The following is a 22897-nucleotide window of genomic DNA, read 5'->3' as shown; positions in this document are numbered from 1 at the left end:
TAAAAAAAAAAAAGAAAATAATATTTTGCATTTTATGTTCAGCCTCCTTCCAACAACACCATGAAGTGGCTACTGTTATTAGGTGGGGAGGGATGGAATCCAGGAGCATGAGGTGTGTGGAGGACGATTAGGGATGGAGGGAGGAGAGAGAAGGCAGTGCATGGGACCCCTTCCTGAACTAAGATTGTCTCTCATCACTCTTGCCACCTTCTGGTCAGGCCAGCTATTGATTATGAGGTCTTCCTGGAGAGCATCCGGGCTGCTGGCTTTTTACCTTGTTCCCAGGGACGCCTTGAACGATATGAGGATCTGAGCCCTTGGAATGCTGTGACATGTCTCAAAGGACCCGAGACATATGTGAATATATCCAAGTGAAGAGAAAGTTGGACCCCATTAAAAATACGCTTAGCCAGTCTTTCAGGCCACACATTACATACACCTGACCCCTATGTGCAAGCATAGACAGTTGACCCTCGAACAATAGTTAGGGGTGCTGACCCCCCACACAGTCAAAAATCTGGGTTTAACTTTTGACTTTCCAAAAACTTAACTGCTAATTGCTTACTGTTGACGGGAAATCTTACCAGACACAATTAACACATACTTTGTATGTCATATGTCTTCTATACTGTATTCGTACACGAAAGTATGCTAGAGAAAAGAAAATGTCATTAAGAAGAAGGGAAAATAAATTTACACTACCGTACGGATTTGTCGAAAAATCCGTGTGTAAGTGGACCCTCGCGGTTCACACCCCTGTCTTTCCAGGGTCACACACGCTCTCTTACTAATCAGCCTCTCTCTCCCTCTGAGCTGACCCTGCCCCCCATCTCCTCTTGCCTTTCCATTACAGCTTCCCGGCGTGTCAGCATCTTTGGTTCTCATGAAAGTCTCTGGCTCCTCATTCTTAACACAAGTCGAGTATTGTCTCGCCCTTTCCCTGCACGGAACCCCAAATAGCACTGCTTTGTCCTCATGGCCCCGGCTTGGGTTGGGTGTCTGGGAGGATCTTGGGCTGGGGCCAGATGCTCACCTGCAGAAACGAAAAAGATGCCCGCGCTGAGGATGACATTGTGTCTGCTTCGGTGGAACTCGCTGGCTGCCACGCAGAGCCCGCCAAAGAACAGCAGCGTGACGCTGAGGATGGGGAAGACACTAGAGGCCCTCACGGCCCCTGCGGAGACAAGAGGAGACGGTTCCACCTGCATCCCAGCCGGCCCCAGGCTCCACCCATCCCAGGCATGCGGTGCCCAAGGGGAAAACAGCACACGAGCGGGACAGAGCCTGCATCTAACATGGGCGTGAGACCAGTAATGTCACTCAGGGCCCTGTGCTTGTGGCTAAGACTCTGCAGTCACCGTCCTGAAATTCTTAATCATTTTGTCTTTGAATTGTGTGTGTGTGTGTGTGTGTGTTTAGGTAGGCTCTACACTCAGCATGGAGTCAAATGTGGGGCTTGAACTCACGACCCTGAGATCAAGACCTGAGCTGATATCAAGAGTTGGACGGTCAACCACGCAGGCGCCCCTTGCATTATGTTTCAGCAGTGAAGTCTGATGGGCCAGCGGAGCATGCAGTGGGGGGCTTGGAGCCTTGACTCACAGGGGAATCCCACCATCTGTCAGCTCTCCACCTCCCCACTCCCCCGGGATGGGACCTTAGCTGCCCCTTCTCCTGCCCCAACCAGTGATCACTGCAGCCTTCCTTCCTGGTGGGGGCTGGGCATGGACTAAGGAAGAATCAGTGTTAGGTGCAAACCCCAGGCACCCGCAAAGCTACGAATTCACCTATTGTCTTGTGCCCCACCCCCCGCCCCGGCCCCGGCGGTAGTGTGACATGAAATAGCGAATGAAAGACACCGTGACAGATCGAGAGAGAGAACAGAAGAAAAGAAAAAGCTTTTTTTTTGCCGGTGTTTTGAATGAAAAGTCTGGGATTTTCATTTGCACTGGACCCTGCCAATTATGTTGCTGGCCCTGCATCCAGAGACCCCCATCAGATCACACGCTGTTCACCAAAATGCAGACTCTTTCCCAGGACACACTTACGTTTGCATGACACTGAGTCTGGCAATCCTCACTTAGTACCCGCTCAGTCACTGAAGGAACAAATGAGTTTGTTTATTCATTCAACAACGTTACTGTGCACCTACTAAATGTACGTGCGCTGTGCTGGGTCCTGGGGTCCCTAAGGTTCTGGGGGAGGGGTTCTATGGTGGGGGACCCAGTATTCACCCAACCAGTATAAGGGTATTTCCTGCTATGTCCAGACCAGAATATACCAGCTGAACAAATTCCATGTTCATTAGTGTACAAAAGAACTAGGGTCCCTGGCCTCATGTGGCTTCTAAGCCAGTCAAGTTGACAGGTAGGAAGAGCGGCATAATCTGCAGGACCCAGTGCAAAATGAAAATGCAAGGACTCTTGTTCCAAAATCATGAAAAATGTCAAGATAATGACAGGAGAGCGCTGAACACTGTGGGGCTTTTGGAAGGGGTGAGCTGTTGTGGCCACAAGGGCCGTGGAAGCCAGACTTGAGCTGACCACAGCTGGGGCCGGGGTGGTAGGCTGGAAGTGGCGAGAAGTTGTGGGACTCAGGATATATTTCTAAGGCAAAGCCACCAGAATTGGCAGTGGGCTGTGGGAGACAGAGGAGCTGATGCCCATGTCTGGTGCTTGGCTGCTGAGCCCCTGGTGCCACCCAGAATGCCACGGGGCACGAGCAGGTGCAGAGTGGGGGTGGCGCGGCAGGAAGGATCCCAAGTTCATTTTTGGCCTTGGGAATTTCAAAGCTGAAAGTTCAAGGCTTTCAAGCCCCATATTCATGGTGACCCAACTCTTGCTGTTTCTATTCGCTACTGCACGGAGGAGCTTATGTGCCTACTGCCAAGCTCTTTTTGCCATGTTAGGGCTGGTGTTTTATTTGGTCTCATGGAAAAAGTTTTCTGAAAGTTTGGTAGCTGATTTAGCCAACAGGGTTGCCTGGGAGGGGTGATGGAAAAATGGGGTGAGAGTCTGAGGGCCCACGGGAGTGATGTTCTCAATGAGAAGAAAATGAAAGAGTCCTTGCTTTTGCTTAAAGACGGCCACCCCAAATCACCCAGTGTTGGGATCTGGGCAGACCTGGGGCCTGATAACAGTGTCCCTCCCATCCTTCTGCTTCCATGGTCAAGTTTTGGGAAAGGCTGGACCCCCGCTTCCTTTAGTCCCCAGGTTGAGGGGTATCCCTGAGGAGGGGCTCTCGGGTCCTAGGTGGGTGGGCACATGGGCCCGACTGTGGGCATAGCTTATTTATAACTTATCAATATTTACATATATGACTTAAGGGTTTCCATTTGGACCCTCAGCCCAGGGCCCCACAAATATCAGGGGTTGATCTGCCTCCAGTGTTTTCAAACGAACCCTAACGTGAACAAACCTTTAAAGCGTTCATTTGCATTGTGTATTGACAGGAATTGCTCGAATATTCAATGTGATGAGTTCAATCGATTAAAAGAGTAGTTAAAAAATTTTTTTTGTAAAGTATGATTATGCCCAAAGGAAATAATTATGGACGTTTGACGCTATTGAACTTCGTTGGTTATAAAAGTGCAAATTTGAAATGGGTGGCTATGAGATGTGCGAAGTTGGCTGCAGTAACCCCGTGGCAACCAACTGGTGGCCAGACCCCACTCTTTAGCCCACAGATGAAATAAGTGGCTGCATGTGTCTGCCTCAGGACATTTGCCTCTGCCATTTTTGCTGAGTTGGTGTGATCTACTCTACTTTCATTTTAGCCCAGTGGACACATGGTGGCTTCAGAACAAAAAGGTTTTACTGTCCTCCCCCCTCTCTCCATCCCCCTTCCTCCCTGCCTTCCTTCCTTTACTGTTTCTCCTCCCCAAACTAGCTGGGGGTAAGTTGAGGTCTTAGGGGTGGGGAGGGCAGTTTGTTGCAGTGTAATTCTACCATGGGCATCAGAGCAGGACCTGGCCAAGTCCAGGGCTATATTATGGGGCGTCTCTCATCCATAGGACGCGTGGGCTAGTGAACCTTATGCTCTATGGTGAAGCTGTAACCTTCCCTGACAGCACTCAAGAACGAGGAAACAGCAGAAAAATCAATGTGCCGAGTCCCAGTCCCACTATGGTGTGGCCACAACAGGAACTGGCAGCTTACACATCGGAGGGGTCTGGAGAGCCCTGTGGGAACGTGCCCCTGGCTCTGTGTGGTGGAGTGGGGCATTCCAAAGTCCCTCACAGGACATCTGTGTGCTCGTAAAGGCCTCCCCTGAACCTTAGCCTGGTTCTGAGGCTAATGATGAACTATGAGCGGACCGTGGGATGGGGGCGAGGACCTCACATTCCCAGAGGGGAGCAAAATATTTTGTCAGAAATGCAATCCACCTCTGGGAAGAACTGAAAATCAGTTTTGGGAGCTGTGAAATAGAAGTTATAGCTCGTGTTCCACCTCCAACGGGGCAAACATCACAATGTTTCATTAAAGCAGGAAAGAAAAACAAAGAAAAATGATGGGCACTCAGGAAAACCCCACTGGAGATGACTTTAAAGCTGTTCGGAGGAGGTCCAAGTACAAAGCTACATCTCTAAATATGCCCTGTGTTCCCCATACCACATTTTTCTGAGTTGCTGGCACAAATCCTAGTAGGCATTTGGGTAAATCCTACTAGTTGCATAAGGACTGGAAAAAGAGAAATGGTATGTTTAGGTTTTAAAAATCAGCTTAAAACTGACTTTCTTAATTGACCCTGCTATAATAACTATATAACTAACATTGTTATATGATTCAGGGCTCATACATCTGCAGACTAACAGGTGTGAGCAGGGCTACAAACGGTTCTAATTTTAAAACCACTCCTCTTGAGCTACAAGTTATCAACATAATCTGAATAGGACAATTTCTTGAAGTTTTTATTTATAATAGCAGTTAAAAACAAAAAAGGGCAAACCTTACATTTAACATTCCCTAATAATAAATTAGTCAATGCCTTTGAAATTCCCCTTTGAGTGAACTTGACACACATTCTTGTTGAAGAAGTTACATTTAGATTACATGAAATGTCAAAGTCCCTCTGTGCCTGGATCAGTGTCAGGTGCATATCTGCAGCTGGACTTCGCTATTGGTTGTCTCACAAAACAAAAAAGGGCTAGCCTATATTCCTTCATTGACGCCATGTTGGGCCCTGGGCTGAGCGTAATGGCATGAGCTTATTTAATTTTCACGAGCCTGTCACATAGATGACATTATCATCTCCATTTCTGACTTGGTAAGGATAGTTGGGAGATGGAAAGGTAAAGCAGTGTACCCAGCTTTAACCCAGCCAGTAGAGAGTCAGACAGGGCATAAAAGGCCAGGTCTGACCAGAACCCAGAGCCCTCGCACTAAGCCCCCACGCTCTGCTGCCCACCATGTGCTGCATTTGTGACAGTACCATGTCATATCCAGGTTACCAACCTTGGGGCAATCCCAGGAAGACGCTGGCCCTGCCCCAATAGGACTGAAACTGCAGAGAGGCGAATTTGGGTTTGCATTTAATCTCCCAGGGCTTGCCCCTTAGGACCGTGCCCATTAACACCTAACCCATTAACACCTCACCCATTAGCACCTCAACTCAGCTCTCTTGGGAAGGTGAAAATTGGTTTCCAGTTGAAGAAAATTCCTTAGATTTTCTCCTAAGCAGACTAAAAAGAACCTTTCAGTTTTGACTCACCTACTTTTCCTCCTATGTCTAGTTCATTGACATTGAAGAGACTTAGATGTCAGAATCACTTGAATGTCTCTGTCTAGTAGCAAAGGTCCCCAGAAGCTCTTTTGAAAGTATCCATTTCCAGGTGTGGGTATTGATAAGCCTCAACAGCAGCTGGGTGACTGCAGGCCACCCCCACCCCCTTTAGGGGAGACCCCAGAAGTGGGAACTCACGCAGGAGATACTCCGCTGTGTCTTGTTCATAGTCAGCATCTTCGGGGAAGTGATCGATTTTCTTGCACACTCCTCGGAAAGCCCCTGTGGAAACACATGTGGGTCTGAGCTGGGGGGAGGAGCCAGAGACCTGGGGGTGAGCCTGGGTCCTCACCCCCATGGTGAAGATACTTCTCTGGTTGTTGCAGGCTGTGTGTAACTTGGCCCATCAGCACCTGTCCTAGGGCACAAAAGTAGAGAAGGAAAAAAAAAAAAAGAAGCAGCAGCAGAAAACTTCATTTCCTAGAAAATTGGCTTCCTAGATTTTGCATGATGTTGAGATCTATAAAGAAGAAAGAAGAAGCAGCAGAAAACTTCGCTTCCTAGAAAATTGGCTTTCCTGGGGCACCTGGGTAGCTCAGTTGGTTAACTGTCTGCCTTCAGCTCAGATCATGATCTCGGGGTCCTGGGATCGAGCCCCGCATCGGGCTCCCTGCCCAGTGGGGAGTCTGATTCTCCCTCTCCCTCTGCTGCGCCCCCTGCTTTTGTGCTCTTTCTCTCTCTCTCTCTCTCTCTCTCTCTCTCTCTGTGTCAAATAAATAAATAAATAAAACCTTAAAAAAAAAAGAAAAGAAAATTGGCTTCCTAGATTTTGAATGATGTTGGGATCTATAAGGAAGAGCAAATAGCTATGGAACACAATCATTCATTATGAGGACTGTCTTGCCTTATCTGTTCCAGCCCCACCCCCCACAATTGGTGAGGGAAAAAAGGAGAAGGAAATGGATTCTGTATGTATTAATTTTCCATTTTACAGACGAGGAAACTGGACGTAAGGATTTTGCTTGAGCTCACACAGCTCCAATCAAGATCTGCTGACTCCCAGGTGTCGATTCCCCCGGGCATGGGTTCAGGAGTAGCCCACTGTCCCTGATCCTGCTCATATCTGACACAGGACTGTTCCCTCGCCCCTGGTCACACCCGGCTGTGCTCTGCGGTGTGGCCCATGCCTTCAGGAGGCACAGAATGCACAGGTGCATCTTGGGGAAACTGCCAACATTTGCTTCCTTTTCTTCCTTCATATCAGTTGGACTTAAATCATTCTGGGTTTTTGGTAATCCTTGTGGGTGTTTGTTAACTAGCCAATTAACGGATCTCTGGGCCAGCTAACGGCTCTGCCAGTTCTTATAAATGACAACAATTTCAGAACTCCTCACCATAACACAGCGTGGAATTATGCATCATTGCTCCTGGGCCGGCCTGAGAACATGTTGTGGAGGGGGAGAGGCAGGGTGGCATCTCGGACAGCAGATCAGAATGACAGCATATCTGGCCTTATATTTCAGCCCAGCTACCGTAAGGATGAGATAATTTTTGCAAAACTCTAGGTGTGTCATGATAGTGGCCAGCACTTATTAAATGCTTCCAGTGGGCCAAGCGCAGAGCTGAAACCTTACATTCCTTCTCTCATTTATTCTTGTCCACTGCCTTGGGAGGTATGGGCTATTAATACTGACATGTGAGGATGAGGTAACCCAGATCACAGAAGAGACTGAGGTGTCACAGCTGGAAAGGAGAAGAATCGATATCTGAATCCAAGCTTCAAAGCCTGTGGTTTTCACTGTTGCATTATGGATGGTAGTCATTATTATTATGTCAATAATTATCTTATAATAATGAGTGCCATGCATTTAACCCCTGCTCTAAGGAGGCTCCAAGCCAGAGGCATTTCCCAATAAATGTGATGCTGTATGTAAAGCATCCCCTTGGTTCTGATTCTCTGCTCACCAGGCAAAGAATGGACTCAGCACCAGGAAGAGTCCTGGAGAGAAGCCTTGCAGACTCCAAGATATTCTTGGAAGGAACACAAAGTTATAACTTCCTCCCTGATATGAAAAAAAAAAGGCCTTAATTTTCTTTCTTGTTTAGATTTTAGAGTTCCATTCACATACTCTTCTTAGTTTATAAACCCCACTCCCTTCCGGCGAGCTGGATAAGAAATCAGAACAAGTCACACATGCTGAGCCCATACCACATACCTAGTGCCATCCTAAGCCCTGTACGTGTTTTATCCTCTTTAGCTCTCAAAACAGCTGTATGAGGTACCTGGTATTATGATCCCTTTTGACAGGTGAGGAAACAGCCTCAGTGAAGGGACACAGCTATAAGGGGCAGTCTCAGATGGAAGTCTGCCCTACTCCAAAGCCAAAGTTCTTAACCACTATTGTGAATTGTACTCTCTTCCAGCAAAGTCCTTTGCCAGGCAGCTTTTAGATAATTTTGTGGTCCAAAGGCAGCTCTTGATTGTGGCAATGAACGGGACCAATGGTTTTTCTATCAACCATGGTTTTTCCATAATCTACACTGGGGGCTAACGAGCAGGGCAAAGGCAGTGGTTGTGGGACCAAATATTGTTAGTTGTTTGACGTACACCACAAAGGCTTTCTTTTTCTTTCTTTCCTTTTCTTTCTTTCTTTCTTTCTTTCTTTCTTTCTTTCTTTCTTTCTTTCTTTCTTTCTTTCTTTCTTTCTTTCTTTCTTTCTTTCTTTCTTTCTTTCTTTCTTTCTTCTTTCTTTCTTTCTTCTTTCTTTCTTTTTTTCTTCCTTCCTTCCTTCCTTCCTTCCTTCTTCTTTCTTTCTTTCTTTCTTTCTTTCTTTCTTTCTTTCTTTCTTTCTTTCTTTCTTTCTTTCTTTTAAGATTTTATTTATTTATTTGAGAGAAAGAGACAGAGAGCGTGTGCGTGAGCACACTAGACGGGGAGGGGGGAGGGCAGAGGGAGAGGGAGAAGCAGACTCCCCTGCTGAGCAGGGAGTGCGATCCCTAGACCTATCCCAGGACCCTGAGATCATGACCTGAGCCGAAGGCAGACTCTTAACCGACTGAGCCACCCAGGCGCCCCCACCAAGGCGTTCATGGGAAGACAAGGTTCAGCTGAAGATGAAACATGGACACCACTAAGAGAGACCAGTCAGAACCACGTGGGAATGAGGAGACACACACACGCCGGCAGCTGCTTGTGACAAGGGCCTTCCCCAAGGTGGTTTAGGGCAGTTGGATCCTAGAGCTTAGAGCCGCAAACACCGGAAGCTCCTGGAGAAACAGTCACCAGTATTTAGGGTCTAAAGCAGCCTACCACCTGTTCTTGAACAGCCCCTGTGCTAAGAATGGTTTCTGCATATTTAGATGGCTGGAAAAAAAGCAAAAGAAGAATATTGTTTCACGACATGCACAAAATGATATGAAATTCAAATTTCAGCGTCTGTAAACAAGATTGTATTGAAACACAACCGTGCCCCTTTGTTGATGGCTTCCACCCAAAATGGCAGAAACAGCAAAGCCAAAAATATTTGCTATCTGGCCGAGGAAGATTTTGCTGATCCATGGTCTAAAGAGCCCTGTACCATGAGGTAGCATGAAAAAGAGTACCTGGGGCTTCAGGGGGGCTGGAGGACATCATCCAGCCTGGTTCTTCTAAAGGACATAATGTCTAGGGCAAATCTGGGTCATGGAATGTTTTGTTTGGCGTTTTGGCTTGTTTTATTTTATTTTTTTAACCTGCAGTATTTTAGTGCCTATTTTGTTGTATTTTTTTAAATTCAATATGCTGCTGCAATTTAAAATTCAGGATCTGCCACATGAAAGCCTCATTTGCAGCTTCTCTTTTAAAAAATGGGGAGCTCTGTCCCACATTTTCACTCGTAAAACAGTCCCCTGCAGCTGGGGACGAACTTTCCAGCTGGCCAAATTCCCCACCTGGCCTTACGGTGCTTGAAGTACCCATGGCGAATGACCTCCCCAAACCTCAGTTTCTTCTTCTATAGAATGATGATAGTAATAATAACAACGTTGTGGAATTGTCAGGAGAATTAACTGAGGTTATAAGAATAGACAGAGCATCAGTCTGTATGCTTTTAATCAGGCAATGATGTAAACAACTTAGGACAGCTCTTAGCGCATAGTAAGAACTCAATAAATTCTAGCTATTAGTACCGTTGGTTTGGGTAGGTATTTTAGGACCAGACGAGACACATTGGTGCCACGATGAGATTTAAAAAAGCAATATAAAATGAAAGGGAATCAAGAATTTCCCCGAGGAAGACTCCACGCTGAAGATGACGATGCTGGCAGCACAAGTCATACACTCATCAAAAAGTGAACTTGGCCATTCATACAAGGAGCATATTGCCAGCTCCTAGAAATAACCACTATTTAGCATTTCTGTATATTTCCTTCCAGACTTTTTTCCCCCCTCCATGCTTTCACACACAAATGGTTTTATAAAATTGAGATCATGCTGTTCTTCTCACTTACATTTTCTCAGGAGTATTTCCCCATCTCAGTAAATCTAAGAAAAATAGGATGGGGTTGGAATTGCCCATGAACTGCAAAGGATGGAACCAAGAGAGATGTTGAAAACAGAGACCCTGCAAAGATGAAGTCAGGACACGGGGACAAGCACTGTCCCAGCCCAGGTTAAGCCAAGGCCCTGGGGCAGAGAGAAGCAGAACCCGGGAATATGGTCAACCAGGAGGAGGATCAGTGGGGGCTGTTCTGGGTGCAGATCCGGTGGTTACAGGGGAGAGGTGATGGGAAGGCAGGGTGGGGCAGGTGTGAGAGTTAGGCTGTCAGGACACACAGACCCTGGGACCGTAAGACCCCGGGACCCCAGGAAGAGGTCTGGAATGGAAGATAGAGCCAGGGCAGAGTTCCTGACATGTTGAAGTGAATACATTGCAGAGACTCGTTTTCTGGTGAAAACAAGCCTCATCCTGTGCAGAAAAGATTATGCCAATGGTTCATCTCTGGCTCAGACAATGAAAGAACACATCTTTCATAAGAGGAAGGGGACTTCCTTTCAACCAAAAATCCTTCTAAAAGGCCAGACTATAGAGGGGCACCTGGGTGTCTCAGTTGGTTAAGCACCCAGCTTAGGTCGTGGAATCGAGCCCTGTGTTGGGCTCCACACTCAGCACGGAGTCTGCTTGAGACTTTCTCTCTCTCTCCCTCTGCCCCTCCTGCTCCTGCTCTCTTTCTCTCTCTTAAATCAATAAATAAATTTTTAAATAAAAATAAAATAAAAGGTCAGACCCTAGAAATAGTCCCATTAAAATCAAGAAGAAGACAGAATGCCCACCATCGCCTCTCTTATTTACCATGGTTCTGTAAGTTCTGGTGCAAGAAGAAATAAAACAGAATTAAGAGTAACAAACAATAGAAAAATTGGACAAAATTATCATTTTTTTTCCAGGTGAGAGAATAGTCTACTTGCAAAAGCTCAAGGCAATTTGCTGGACAAAATATTAGAATGAATGAAAGAGCTCAGTCAGGTGGCTTCTTCCAAGGTACTAAACCACACAAGGAAGCGATGCTAATTAAGTCATTGTGGTACTGACATTTAAAAATTACATTGATTAGAATATTTTTCAATGCAGAGAAATATCACAGGGAAAATAAGAAACACAGTCCATTATCCCATGTTGCTATAATTCCTGTTAAATTAAAAGAATAGAGGTGTTCATAGTTGGAAAATTCGAACAGTATTTATAGAACGGCATAAGATTGAAAGTAAAAGCATTTCCCTCATCCCCGAAAATTCGCTCACCGGATAACTTGGTAGGGTGATTTCTGTTAACTGAATGTTGAGTGAATCATGTCTACACTGAGATCTGAAGGGCAGTTAAAAGTTCGTCAGAGTGAGGGAGGCAGAGAGCGATAGCATGAGCGTTGTTGAGTGGGAGAGAAGTCATTCGGGAACTCAGAGTAACTCAGAGTAACTTAGAGCATCAGCGGTGGTTGGTCTGGGAGGCAGATCCAGTGGTTCCAGGGGAGAGGTGGTTAGACAGTAGGAACTGAGGTAGGACCGGTATGGTATGAGCTTGGTTGGTCCAACCTTTGCCCTTCCCTTCTCTCTCCCTCCCTCTCTAGGAATTCACTAGTGCCCAAGGCAGAAGATTCTGGGCCTCAGAACTTACATTCTCATTGGGGAGAGAGTCTGCAGACTCATAAAGAGATGAACAAGATCCCTGTGCTTTAAAGCAATGGAGCAGGATGAAGTGATGGTGATCATGTGTGGGGTGGGGGCAGACGGTGAGCCATTTGGGGCAGGGTGGTAGTGTTGGGGGGGCATGTTTGGGCTCTGACCTGCATAAAGAGAAGGAGCCAGTCGTGCAAAGAGCCAGGGAAAAGACTTTCCACGCAGAGGTTGCTGCAAGTGCACAGGCTCTGAGGTGGGAAGGAGCTTGTTAGTTTGAGGAACAGAAGGGAGGCCAGAGGGGCGAATGAGGGCCTATGGTGGAAGATTTACAAGGTCACACTGTAGAGAGAACAAGCCTAGACCACCTGCTATGCCAAGTTTGGGCAAGGGCCAGATAGAGCTTTTCTGGGTCATCTAAAGACAGCTCTGCTTAAGTGTTTTTGGCCTTAAGTCCGGAAATTCTGGATCCAGAGCAGACAGATGGGGGGGGGGGTGAGGCATTATTTCACTTCCCTGACCTTCTCAAGATTGCAGTCCTGAAAGGAGACTCTTCAGAGGGGCTGCTGTCCCCTGATGTCCTTCCTCCAACATTAGCAGAACCTCTAGATGATCTTCCTGGAGGGGCCCTCCACATCTGCCTCCTCTAGACTGGGAATACCCTACATTGGAAGTCCTGGGGAGACTTTGGTGGCAGTGGCATCCCCCCCAACCTAATAAAGGGACATCACTTCTGAGTAGTCTCTGGACAGTTACCATGGGCTCAGAGTGAGGGTGGACACATCTAACCAGTCCACCCAGCCCAGCGGCAGTGCCCAGCACCTGGTCCAGCCTGGAAACCCTGCCAACCAGTGCCCAGACCTTGGCATCCATCTCAGTCACCAGCCCAGCTGGGGCAACCAAATTTCAAGCTCCCAAATTCTAGCTCGGAGCTCAAAACCAAGGCCAACTGGAGACCAGAGCTCTGGGTCCAGAGACAGAGGTCTTTGGTTAGGCCCCCATCGCAATGACTTGGCCTCAAGGAATCAGGAAAGAATGAACGTCAGGTTCGTTTATGCACCACGAATACTTAAGAAAGCAAAAGTGACCTCTTGACTGTAAGCATGTTCGGGTTCTTGGTGTAACAGGAGATCTCTATTACAGAGGAGAAGAATACCTTAAAACATGGTTTTCTTTTTTTTTTTTAAGATTTTATTTATTTATTTGAGAGAGAGAGAGAGAGAATGAGAGATAGAAAGCACGAGAGGGAAGAGGGTCAGAGGGAGAAGCAGACTCCCTGCTGAGCAGGAAGCCCGATGTGGGACTCGATTCCGGGACTCCAGGATCATGACCTGAGCCGAAGGCAGTCGCTTAACCAACTGAGCCACCCAGGCACCCTAAAACATGGTTTTTAACATGGGCTGCACATTGGGATTAATGGGGTGGATGCTGGAAAACACAGAGACTCCTACTTAATCTATCTGGGCACCTGGAGGTTTCCAAGCTCCCCAGATGAGGCTAACTATCCATTGGAGATTGAGAACCACTGCCTGCTAGGTGAGTCCCCTCGAAAGGAAGGGACCTTTATTTCATAGTAAGTGATGAGGTTGGAAGACGTGCTTCCACCTTTATCTTGAAAATGAAATGATCGCTTATGAGAACATGTTTATTTTGTCTTATCTTCTCTAACGACACACCGGGGCGAACAAAAAAGTAAGCTGTGTTGATTTTTGCTGGGAAGGGAACATAATTTTTTCTGATAAAATCACATGAGAGTCCAATATGAAATCCTTCACTTTCCCAGCTGGGTTGTAATGTTTTACTTTCACAGCCAGATCATAAAGTAGGTCCTTTTTTGCAAAAAAATATTTGAGCACGTCATCATTCTCTCAAGAGCTTCTCTTAATCCTTTGATATTCAAATCACTCGATGTGCCTAACACATCATCCTTCTTGTTGGTTTTTTTTCTTCTTGCATTGCTACCGGGTGTCCCTCTGGCCTGCTTGCGGGGGCCCATGGCTGGCATAGCACGTCACTCCTCACGTCCATTACCACGAAGCTCTGTGTATTTTGCTAGATATGCAATCTCACTTTGCAATCGTTTTGCCTCTATTTGCATCGGATTGTCCCATGTTGATAAGAGCTAGCAATCAGAGAGAGGCTGCGGACAAAGACTGTGAATTGCGGGGTATGAAATGGGGTGGGGGGCGTGGGACGGGGCTGGGAGGGTGTTTTTGTTGTGCCTGGTTTTATAAGTCGTCAAGCCATTAATACATAATTCATATTAAGATGGCGTTTGCTCGCTTGTCCATGCAACCTAGCATGTGTGGGGATTTGGGTGATGAATTCCTGGATAATGGGGACCCTGAACTAATAGGTCTGAGGAAGATGAAGCATGTGGGGTATAGCAATTATGGCTCGCTGCTTCTAATAAGAGAACCATAGGAGTGAGTGAGTTCGGCAGGAAGAAGCATCCCCTTTTGATACTACTGAGCTGCGCTGGTGCACATCCCGATTCACTCTTGTTCAACGGATGTCCCACGGAGGTGCCTGCTTTGCATTAAGCTCGGTCATAGACACTTGGGGTTTATCAGTGAACTAGATAGACTAGGTTCTGGATCTCAAGTCTGTTGTATCTATATATTTTAAAAGATTTTATTTATTTGTTTGAGAGAGAGAGAGAGAGAGTGGGGGGGCGCAGGGGTGGGGAGAAGGAGAGGGAGAGAATCTCAAGCAGATTCCCCAATGAGTGTGGAGCCTGATGCAGGGCTCGATCCCACGACCTTGAGATCATGACCTGAGCCAAAATCAAGAGTCAGATGCTTACCTGACTGAGCCCACCCGGGGTCCCTAATGGGGAAAGACCTACAGTGAATGAATAATAAATGCAACAAAACTTTCTGCAAAAAGGAAAAGGTCATTTCAACTAGTGTTGAGTGCCGTGAAAATAATAAACCCTGGAGGGAGTCACTCGGGGAGGAGCAATCATGAGGTTGGGTGGACAGGGAAAGCCTCTCTGACAAGGTGGCCTGAGTGACAAGATGAAGCCAACCATGGGGAGATTTGAGAGAAGAGCTTTCTAGGAAGAGGGCATCACATATGCAAAGGCCCTGGGGAAGGATAATGCTCAGTGTGTTTCCGGAACCAAGAGAGGTGAGTAGGGGGACAGCAGGTCCTCGAAGGAGTCAGACGATGCTTTAAACAGCTGAGAAACACAATCTAATTTATAGTTTTAAAAGCTCTCTTTGGACGCCAGGGGCTTGCAGAGGAGCAGGGACGGAGTGTGCCTTCAGAGGAATTATTGAAAGCCACCGTGAACCCTTTGAAGAAGAAGCTGGCAATTGAGGGTGGAAAGGCAAGCCAGCCAGTCTTCCCACATCTGCCCAGAGAGAGATGCCTGCTTGATGGAGAGAGTGTCCTGCCTTGGAACCAAGTATGGGAAATTTAGCCAGGAGAAAGAGACTGTGGGTGCCACCTGTCCTTCTTGGCACCCAGTGGATAGGCCTGCTTTATTTCTGAAGAGCCTGGTGTTGGGCACTTTGATCGGCCCATTGGGTGGGTTTGGGGTAAAATGCTTTCCCTGGTCCTTAATTATTTGGCTAACTGCAGGTCCCACTGGATCACCAGGCTCGTCCAAAGCTCAGGTCCTAGCCAGTCCCCGAGCCCAGAGCCCGGAGCCCCGCCTATCCTGGCCGAGATGGTTCTGATCTACACGTGTCCTCTGGCTCTCCTTTGCAGCCTGGCATCCAACACAGCACCGGGAACTGCATAGGCTCTGGAGCGGGATTAGCCAATTAGGCATGTACTTGGGGTACCAGCAAAACAGGGGTAGAGAGAGAAAGAGAATGAGAACTGGAAATTATTTGATATTTGACTTTTACAAAAGAGCATTAAAATAGCATGGAAAAAGGTGTGTTGATCTTCCTTATTGAATAGCTTAGTATTTATTTTTATTTTTATCTATGAGGCTGGGGTGGTCACCATAACCACTCATGTGCTTCTGTAAGTCTTCCCAATCCTGTCTTGGTGGGCACTCACAGGAGGTGAGAACTCATCCTGTTTCCATACCACAGAGGCGACCGTGGTCGTGGCAGGGGCTCTGGGGAGAGGCCTGCAGCCCCTTCATCACTGCTACTTTTAGGTGGTGACAGGTCTCCTCCAGAGGTGCCTGGAAAAGTGCCTGGATCCATCTGTGTAAGAATCAACTGGGCCCTTGTTAAAAAAAAAAAAAAAAAAAAAGCATGTTCTTGGGCCCCTTACAGGAGGCATAATCCGAGTCTGAGAACCCATGCTTCTTAGCAGGCACCTCTCAGATTCGAATGCACATCAGAGTCTGAGAGCCACCGTCTGTAGCCAGGTGGACACACCGTCATCGTCACACACACGAAGGACTCGGCCTTATTTGAGGCCTTGGCTGGAGGACAAGCAAGGGGGGCTTGGGAGCTTGGGGGGCTCATGGACAGCGATTCCGTCTTACTGGATCTGAGGTTGGAAATATATGAGATTTGTTTGAGGTCTTCCAGCAAGTGAGAACCACATGGCCCTGAGTCCCTGACACCCGCTGTGAGCTCAGAGCAGGCCTGTCCTTTGGACACGGTCACGTTTACTAGTGTCAGTGGACTTTGGCATCTTTCCCAAACGCAGCTCCACACATGGTCACGGAGACACACTGACACTTGAGGGACATTCAGTGTGCAACTTCCAACCTTTCCCTCATGACCACACCCCTCCATTTGCTAAGTTCTGTTTGTAACATGTAAATTGCACAATTACAAGATAACATGTGGAGGTGTGGGGTTCAAAAGGTTGTCTTTAATTTAATTTAATTTATTTTTTTAAGATTTTATTTATTTGAGAGCGAGCAAGCGAGAGCACAGCAAGGAGGAGAGGGAGAGGGAGAAGCAGGCTCCCCGCTGAGCAAGGAGCCCGAAGTGGGACTCAATCCCATGACCCTGAGACCATGACCAGCCAAAGGCAGACATTTAACTGACTGAGCCACCCAGGCACCCCTGTTTTTATTTTTAATAGACTATTTTTAGAGCAGTTTTAGGCTCATAGCAAAATTGAGCAGCAGGTACAGAGATTCCCCGTATCCTTCTGCCCCCACACATGCACAGCCTGCCCTGCTGTCCATGTCCCTCACCAGAGTGGTACCTCTGTCACGATTGATGAACCTACCTCAACACATCATCATCGCTCGAAGTCTATAGCTTAATGAGGGTTTACTCTGTGTTGTACACCCTATGGATGGGACAAACGTACAGTGACACGTATCCACGATGACCCAAAATGATTTTACTGCCCTAAAAATCCTCTGTGCTCCACCTACTCATCCCTGCATACCCCCAACCCCTGGAGATCACTGTTCTTTTTACTGTAGTTTTGCCCTTTTCCGGAATGTCAGAGAGTTGGAATGATCCAGTATGTAGTCTTTTCAGATGGGCTTCTTTCCCTTAACAATATGCATTTAAGGTTTCTCCATGTCCTCTCATAGCTAGATAGCTCATTTCTTTTCAGCGCTGAATAATCCTCCCTTGTCTGGAGGTACCCCCGGTGTATTTATCCGTTCACTTACTGAAGGGCATCTTGGTTGTTTCCAGGTTTTGGCCATTATGAATTGAAGCTGCTGTAAATATACGTGTACAAGTTGTTGTGTGGATGTAAAGACTAAGGAGTATCTGGGTAAATACCAGGGTGTGTAACTGCTGGGTCACATGGTAAGAGTCAATTTAGTTTGGAAGGAATTGCCAAACTGTTTTCCAAAGTGGCTGTTCTGTTTTGCTTTCCCACCAGCAATGAATGAGTTTCTGTCGCTCCACGTCCTTGCCAGTGTTTGGTGCTGCCACTGTACCGGATTTTGGCCATTCTAATAGGTGTGTCGAGGTATCTTGTTGCTTTAATTTTCACTGCCTGATGACATATGATGTGGAGCTACCTTTCATACACTTATCTGACATCTGGATATCTTCTTTGACGATGTACCTGTTATGGTCTTTGTTTATTTCTTAATCAGGTTATTTTCTTATATTTGAGTTTGAAACTTCTTTGTATATTTTGGCTAACAATCCTTTATCAGGGGCACCTGGGTGCCTCAGTCGGTTAAGCATCTGCCTTTGGCTCAGGTCATGATCTTGGGGTCCTGGGATCAAGCCCCGTGTTGGGCTCCCTGCTCAGCAGGGAGTCTGCTTCTCCCTCTGTCCACGCCCCCCCCATAGTCTCTCTCTCTCTCTCAAATAAATAAATAAAATCTTAAAGAAAACACCCAATCCTTTATCAGATGTGTCTTTTGCAAACATTTTCTCCTAGCCTGTGGTTTGTCTTCTCATTTTCTTGATACTGTCTTTCCAAAAGTTTATTTATTTTTTAACGCTGATTTGGCACATTCTTCATTAAAAAACGACAATTCAGAAGAGTTTTTTTTTTTTAAAGAAGTGTCATCTCTTAACTCTTGAGAGAGCTGGGCTCAGACTTCTGCCCCTACAAACTCTGTAAACATGTTGCAAGATCAAACCCACAACACTGGAACCTATGTTTAAACTGTCTATACAGAAAGTCACGCTTTTTGACATTTTGTGCCATTCTGACTCTGCTAAATGGAGGAAAAGGAGAGGGAGCCTGCTGGATCTGTTTCCTGCTACTCTGGACTGCTCATTTCAACCTTCACTGGTCAGCTCTGCCCAGCGCTAACAGATTTGTTCCCAAGCAAATCCATCCCAGGCCCTGACATTTATCCAGCATCTTTTACTCTCTTCTATTCATTAAGCATGGGCGGTTGCCATGGCAACCATTAACTGCACCTGACATCCAGGAATAGTTCTGGCATTTTGAGCAAACACCACACTGGGATTTAGTTCTGCAAGGTAACCTTGCAACCTGTGTGGATGTCGTGGTTTCTCCCCTGCATCTGAGCTTCACTCCAGGCTCCTCGCCTGGCTCAGGGCCCGGGGCAGGAGAAAGAAGGCGGGTCTCCCTTTCAAGATTCCCCATTCCCCTGCCCACTCACCCACCTGAGCTGAAATATGATGGAGGTGTGGCGGGGTGTCTCTGGGTGGGATGTGTAAGGGCAGTAGCGTGTGTGATGGGGTAGGGGTGCAGGTGGAGGGGGGCATCTGGGGCTAGCTGAGGTGGATGCAAATGTATTCCAGAAAAGCAGAGAATGGAAAGGGGTGTGAGGTGCCCGGGTGTGGATGTGACTATAGATGCGCATGCTGACGAGGCTGTGTGCTCTTGTGCGTGGTGTGTGCGTGCTTATGTTGTACTTGGAATGAAACTGTGTGCTTAGAGTAGAACCCATTGGACCTTCTCTCCTTTCTGCCATCCCACCCTGTACTCCTCACACCTCCACCTCTTGCTGTCCTACCTAGATCAGCCATTCTCAGACCGTAATATGTGCGTGACTAGCCTGGGCACCCCAGGAAAATGCAGGGTCTGAACCTGCAGGTCCGGGGGAGGGCCTGAGCCTCTGCCTCTTCCGGGATTTCTAACTGGCTCCTGGGCGCTGCTGATGCTGCTGGTCCGGGGACCACACTTTGAGTGGCCAGGCCCGCTCTCTCTCTCAGAATCACCCCAGAAACTCTTAAGTAGCACTGGTGCCCGGAACCCCCCGCGGAGCTGCATCCGAGCTTCCGGATGCGGGCCCAGTGTTGTTGTTGTTTTTTTTTTTTAAGATTTTATTTATTTGACAGAGAGAGACACAGCGAGAGAGGGAACACAAGCAGGGGGAGTGGGAGAGGGAGAAGCAGGCTTCCCGCGGAGCAGGGAGCCCGATGCGGGGCTCAATCCCAGGACCCTGGGATCATGACCTGAGCCGAAAGCAGACGCTTAACGACTGAGCCACCCAGGCACCCCATGGGCCGCCCAGTGTTTTTGAGAGGCCGCATGAGGCGACTCAAGTGTGCAGGGGATTGAGAACCTTGGCTCTTGCTCAGCTGGTCTCCTTACTGTTCCTCTAACACGCGTTTTTTGTCTGTGAGGCGTTAGCATTTGCTGCCGGTCTGCCTGACCACACAGACAAGTGGTTTCGGGCAGGATAATAGTAAAAGTCACACTTCTGTGTGATCTCGCCCTTGGCCCACTGCAGCTCCTTCTACCCACACTCCTCTTGCGTGGCTTTTTTTTTTTCTCACCTGCCTCAGGGCCTTTGCACCTCTTCTCTGCCCTCTACATCCTTCAATCCATTCTCCATTTGATTAATTCCTACTCGTTCTTAAGATCTTACCATAAACATGGCCTCAGGCTGATGCCATCTAATTACCTGCTTCCACTGCACTCCACGCGTTTCTTTTGGGGGGGCATATTATAAATAAATAATTATGGGCTTAATTACAGGTCTGCTTATTCTCTGTTACTATAAATTCCAAGAGCGTCTCTCCATCTTGTTTCCTGCTATTTTCACAGTGCCTGCCGCACAGGAGGTCATCAAATAAATAGGTAAATGAACGGATGAGTATTGAGTATTTCCTCCAAATCTAGATTCTTCTCAAAGTTTCTTGTGCTGAGACCCTCCTTTTATTCCAGAGCCTTTGAAAGTTTGGGTCCTCCGCTTACCCCTTTCCCTTCTTCCCTCTCCCAGGACTGTGGTTTTTTGTTTTTTTTTTAAAGAGGATGCTTGGGCTCACAGCACATTCACCACGTCCCTTTCCTGTCCCCTGGGTGTGGCCAGCGAGCCTCAGGCCTGGGAGCCTACCATCAGGAGTCATTAGCTAGGCGGGTTCAGGACCAGGGGGCCTTGGGGAGAGAGCACGGAGTGTCCCTGTCTGATGGTCAGGGAGGCTGAGGTCACTAGTCAGTACCAGCACTCTGGAGGGGGTGTCTGTTCTCACTGCCTGAGATGTATCCATTCTCCTGTCTGCTAAACGGCACCCTGATTCCTCTGTGGGGAACCACGTCTTTCAACGCCGCCTGTGTGTGTGGCGGGGAATAGCCAGAACCCCGCAGTCAGCTCGGGAGCGAGCATGCGATTCAGTCATTACCCGTGTCCCAAATTTGCTTGACTGCTGTGGTTGGCTGAAGGCAGGGCACGTGACCTAGATTTGACCAATCAGCAAATTCCACCTCCCTGACCAGAGTGATTGAGTCAGGGATGGGCATGTGACCTGGTTGGTACGGGGCGGGTTGTCCTGGAGGCTTGCCTAGGGCTGTTGAGAAACATGTTCTTTCCCATTGGGTTGCTAAGGTAGTAGGCTGGAGCTGGAGCTGCCAAGGGCTTCCTCTTGGAGAGGGCAAGCTTGACGGTGAAGCCAAGGCAAGAACGTAGAGCTGAGAGGTGTTGAAGGTCTGAATCTTGATGACATCATTTGGACCCCTGGATCCAGCTATGCCTGAAGTCAGTTAATCCTTGGGTGTTTCAGTTACATAAGATAGCAGCTTTGGCTGCTTATGATTATTTGAGATGGGTTTCTGTCATTTGCAATTGAGAGTTTTCACAAATTTGTGATCACTTTTTGGGACCGTCATTTCGATTATACATCAAATGCTAACTATGTAACTAATAATAATAATAATGAAATGAAAAAATAATAATCATGAATGAAAGAACAATAATGAAATGAAAAAATAATAATAATGAAAGATTTTGTTATGTGCCAAGCCCAGTTCTAAGAACTTTAGATCTAACTTTTTAATTAATTAATTAATTATTTTTAAGGAGGCTCCATGCCCAGCCTGGAGCCCAATGCGGGGCTTGAACTCACAACCCTGAGATCAAGACCTGAGCTGAGACCATGAGTCAGATGCTTAACTAACTGAGCCACCCAGGCACACCTAGATCTTACCCTTTTAGATAGGTATTATTAATATATACTCATTTTATTGATGAGGAAATTGAATCATGGAGAAATAAGTAACTTGCCCAAAATGACAGATCCAATCTGTGGCTGACTTAGGATTCAAAGCCAGAATCTGATTCCAGAGTCCCGCATTTCCTGCTATCCTGCCATGACCTCTCTCTCCCCTCCACTTTCTGTACTAAGTGTTTGATACACATTCTCCTGTTTCCTCCTCACACCACTTGAAAGAGAGCAGCTCTTGTTATGACCTTATTACAAATGTATACATTGAGGGCACCTGGGTGGCTCAGTAGGTTAAGCATCTGCCTTCGGCTCAGATCATGATCCCAGGGTCCTGGGATCGAGTCCTACATTGGGCTCCTTGCTCAGCAGGGAGTCTGCTTCTCCCTCAGCTGCTCCCCCTGCTTGTGCTCTCTCTCTCTCTCAAAAAAAAAAATTAAAATCTTAAAAAAACACAAATGTATAAATTGAAGTTCAGAGAGGTTACGTATCTTGCCCAATTAACACAGCCTATGAGAGGCAGATTCACAGCTTAAATGCAGGTCCTTCTACTCCAGTATCTGAGTGCTCCTTCGTGACTAACTTAAGAAGGCGCTCAGGAACCAGGCTCTCCCAGACCCTAATTCCTCCATAGGGTCTTCTCCGGGTGTGAGGGTTCTCAGCCATGCCACAGTCTCAGCCTGTACCCAGCATGGACCCTTTTCTTTCATTAAGTAAGTGTCTCATCCTTAGGAATCCAGAGCTCCTCTTCCTTTTACTCTGTAAGTTTTTCTTATTTACGTCCTTCTCAAATATTTCTTGCATAAATGAATGAGCGTGCCTCCTGCTGCAAGGACCAGGTTGGCCATCAGCAGCTACCAAATTTCAGCAGTTACTGATACATCTAAGAGGTGAAGCTGATTCAGGTACAGCAGGATCCAGGGTCTCAAAGAAGTTCATCAGGATTTGATCTCTCATCACTCCTCTGTGGTTTCAACTTCCAGCAACTGTCTGAAAAACTACCCATTGAAAAGAACCAACGGACTCCAGAGCAAAACAGATCTGTCTCCCAGTCCTACTGGCTTTGCCCCAAACCTGCATTGAAAACCCAACAACTCAAATGACCCTTCCTGGTCTTGGTGTCCATGTTTGTGAAATGCAGATCCCTTGCCTTAACCCTTCCTACTTCACAGACTTGCTCGGGGGATCAAATGAAGTGATGAGAGCAGGCAGCTTGCAGACTATGGGTCGCCGATCCCGGCACAGAAGCTGTGCTGAGCAT

The 22897-nt window shown here is 47.2% G+C and overlaps 1 protein-coding gene across 1 annotated transcript in view; it reads right to left on the bottom strand.

Moving 5' to 3' along the window:
• The window catches only part of CACNG3 (calcium voltage-gated channel auxiliary subunit gamma 3), an 82354-nt gene that overhangs the window by 3775 nt on the left and 55682 nt on the right, over positions 1-22897 (bottom strand). The window contains exons 2-3 of the mRNA XM_028090446.2: positions 5920-6003; positions 1034-1174 (exon numbers count right to left, since the gene is read on the bottom strand). Of these exons, the coding sequence (XP_027946247.1) occupies positions 1034-1174; positions 5920-6003 (225 nt within the window). The remainder of the gene's footprint in view (positions 1-1033; positions 1175-5919; positions 6004-22897) is intronic.

This window comes from Eumetopias jubatus, unplaced genomic scaffold, assembly GCF_037043125.1.
Source record: "Eumetopias jubatus isolate StellerSeaLion01/CBP00866 unplaced genomic scaffold, mEumJub1_p1.0 scaffold_12, whole genome shotgun sequence".
Taxonomy (NCBI): Eukaryota; Metazoa; Chordata; class Mammalia; order Carnivora; family Otariidae; genus Eumetopias; species Eumetopias jubatus.
Note: the sequence above shows the minus strand (reverse complement) of the source record. Positions and strands in the feature narration are given on the sequence as shown.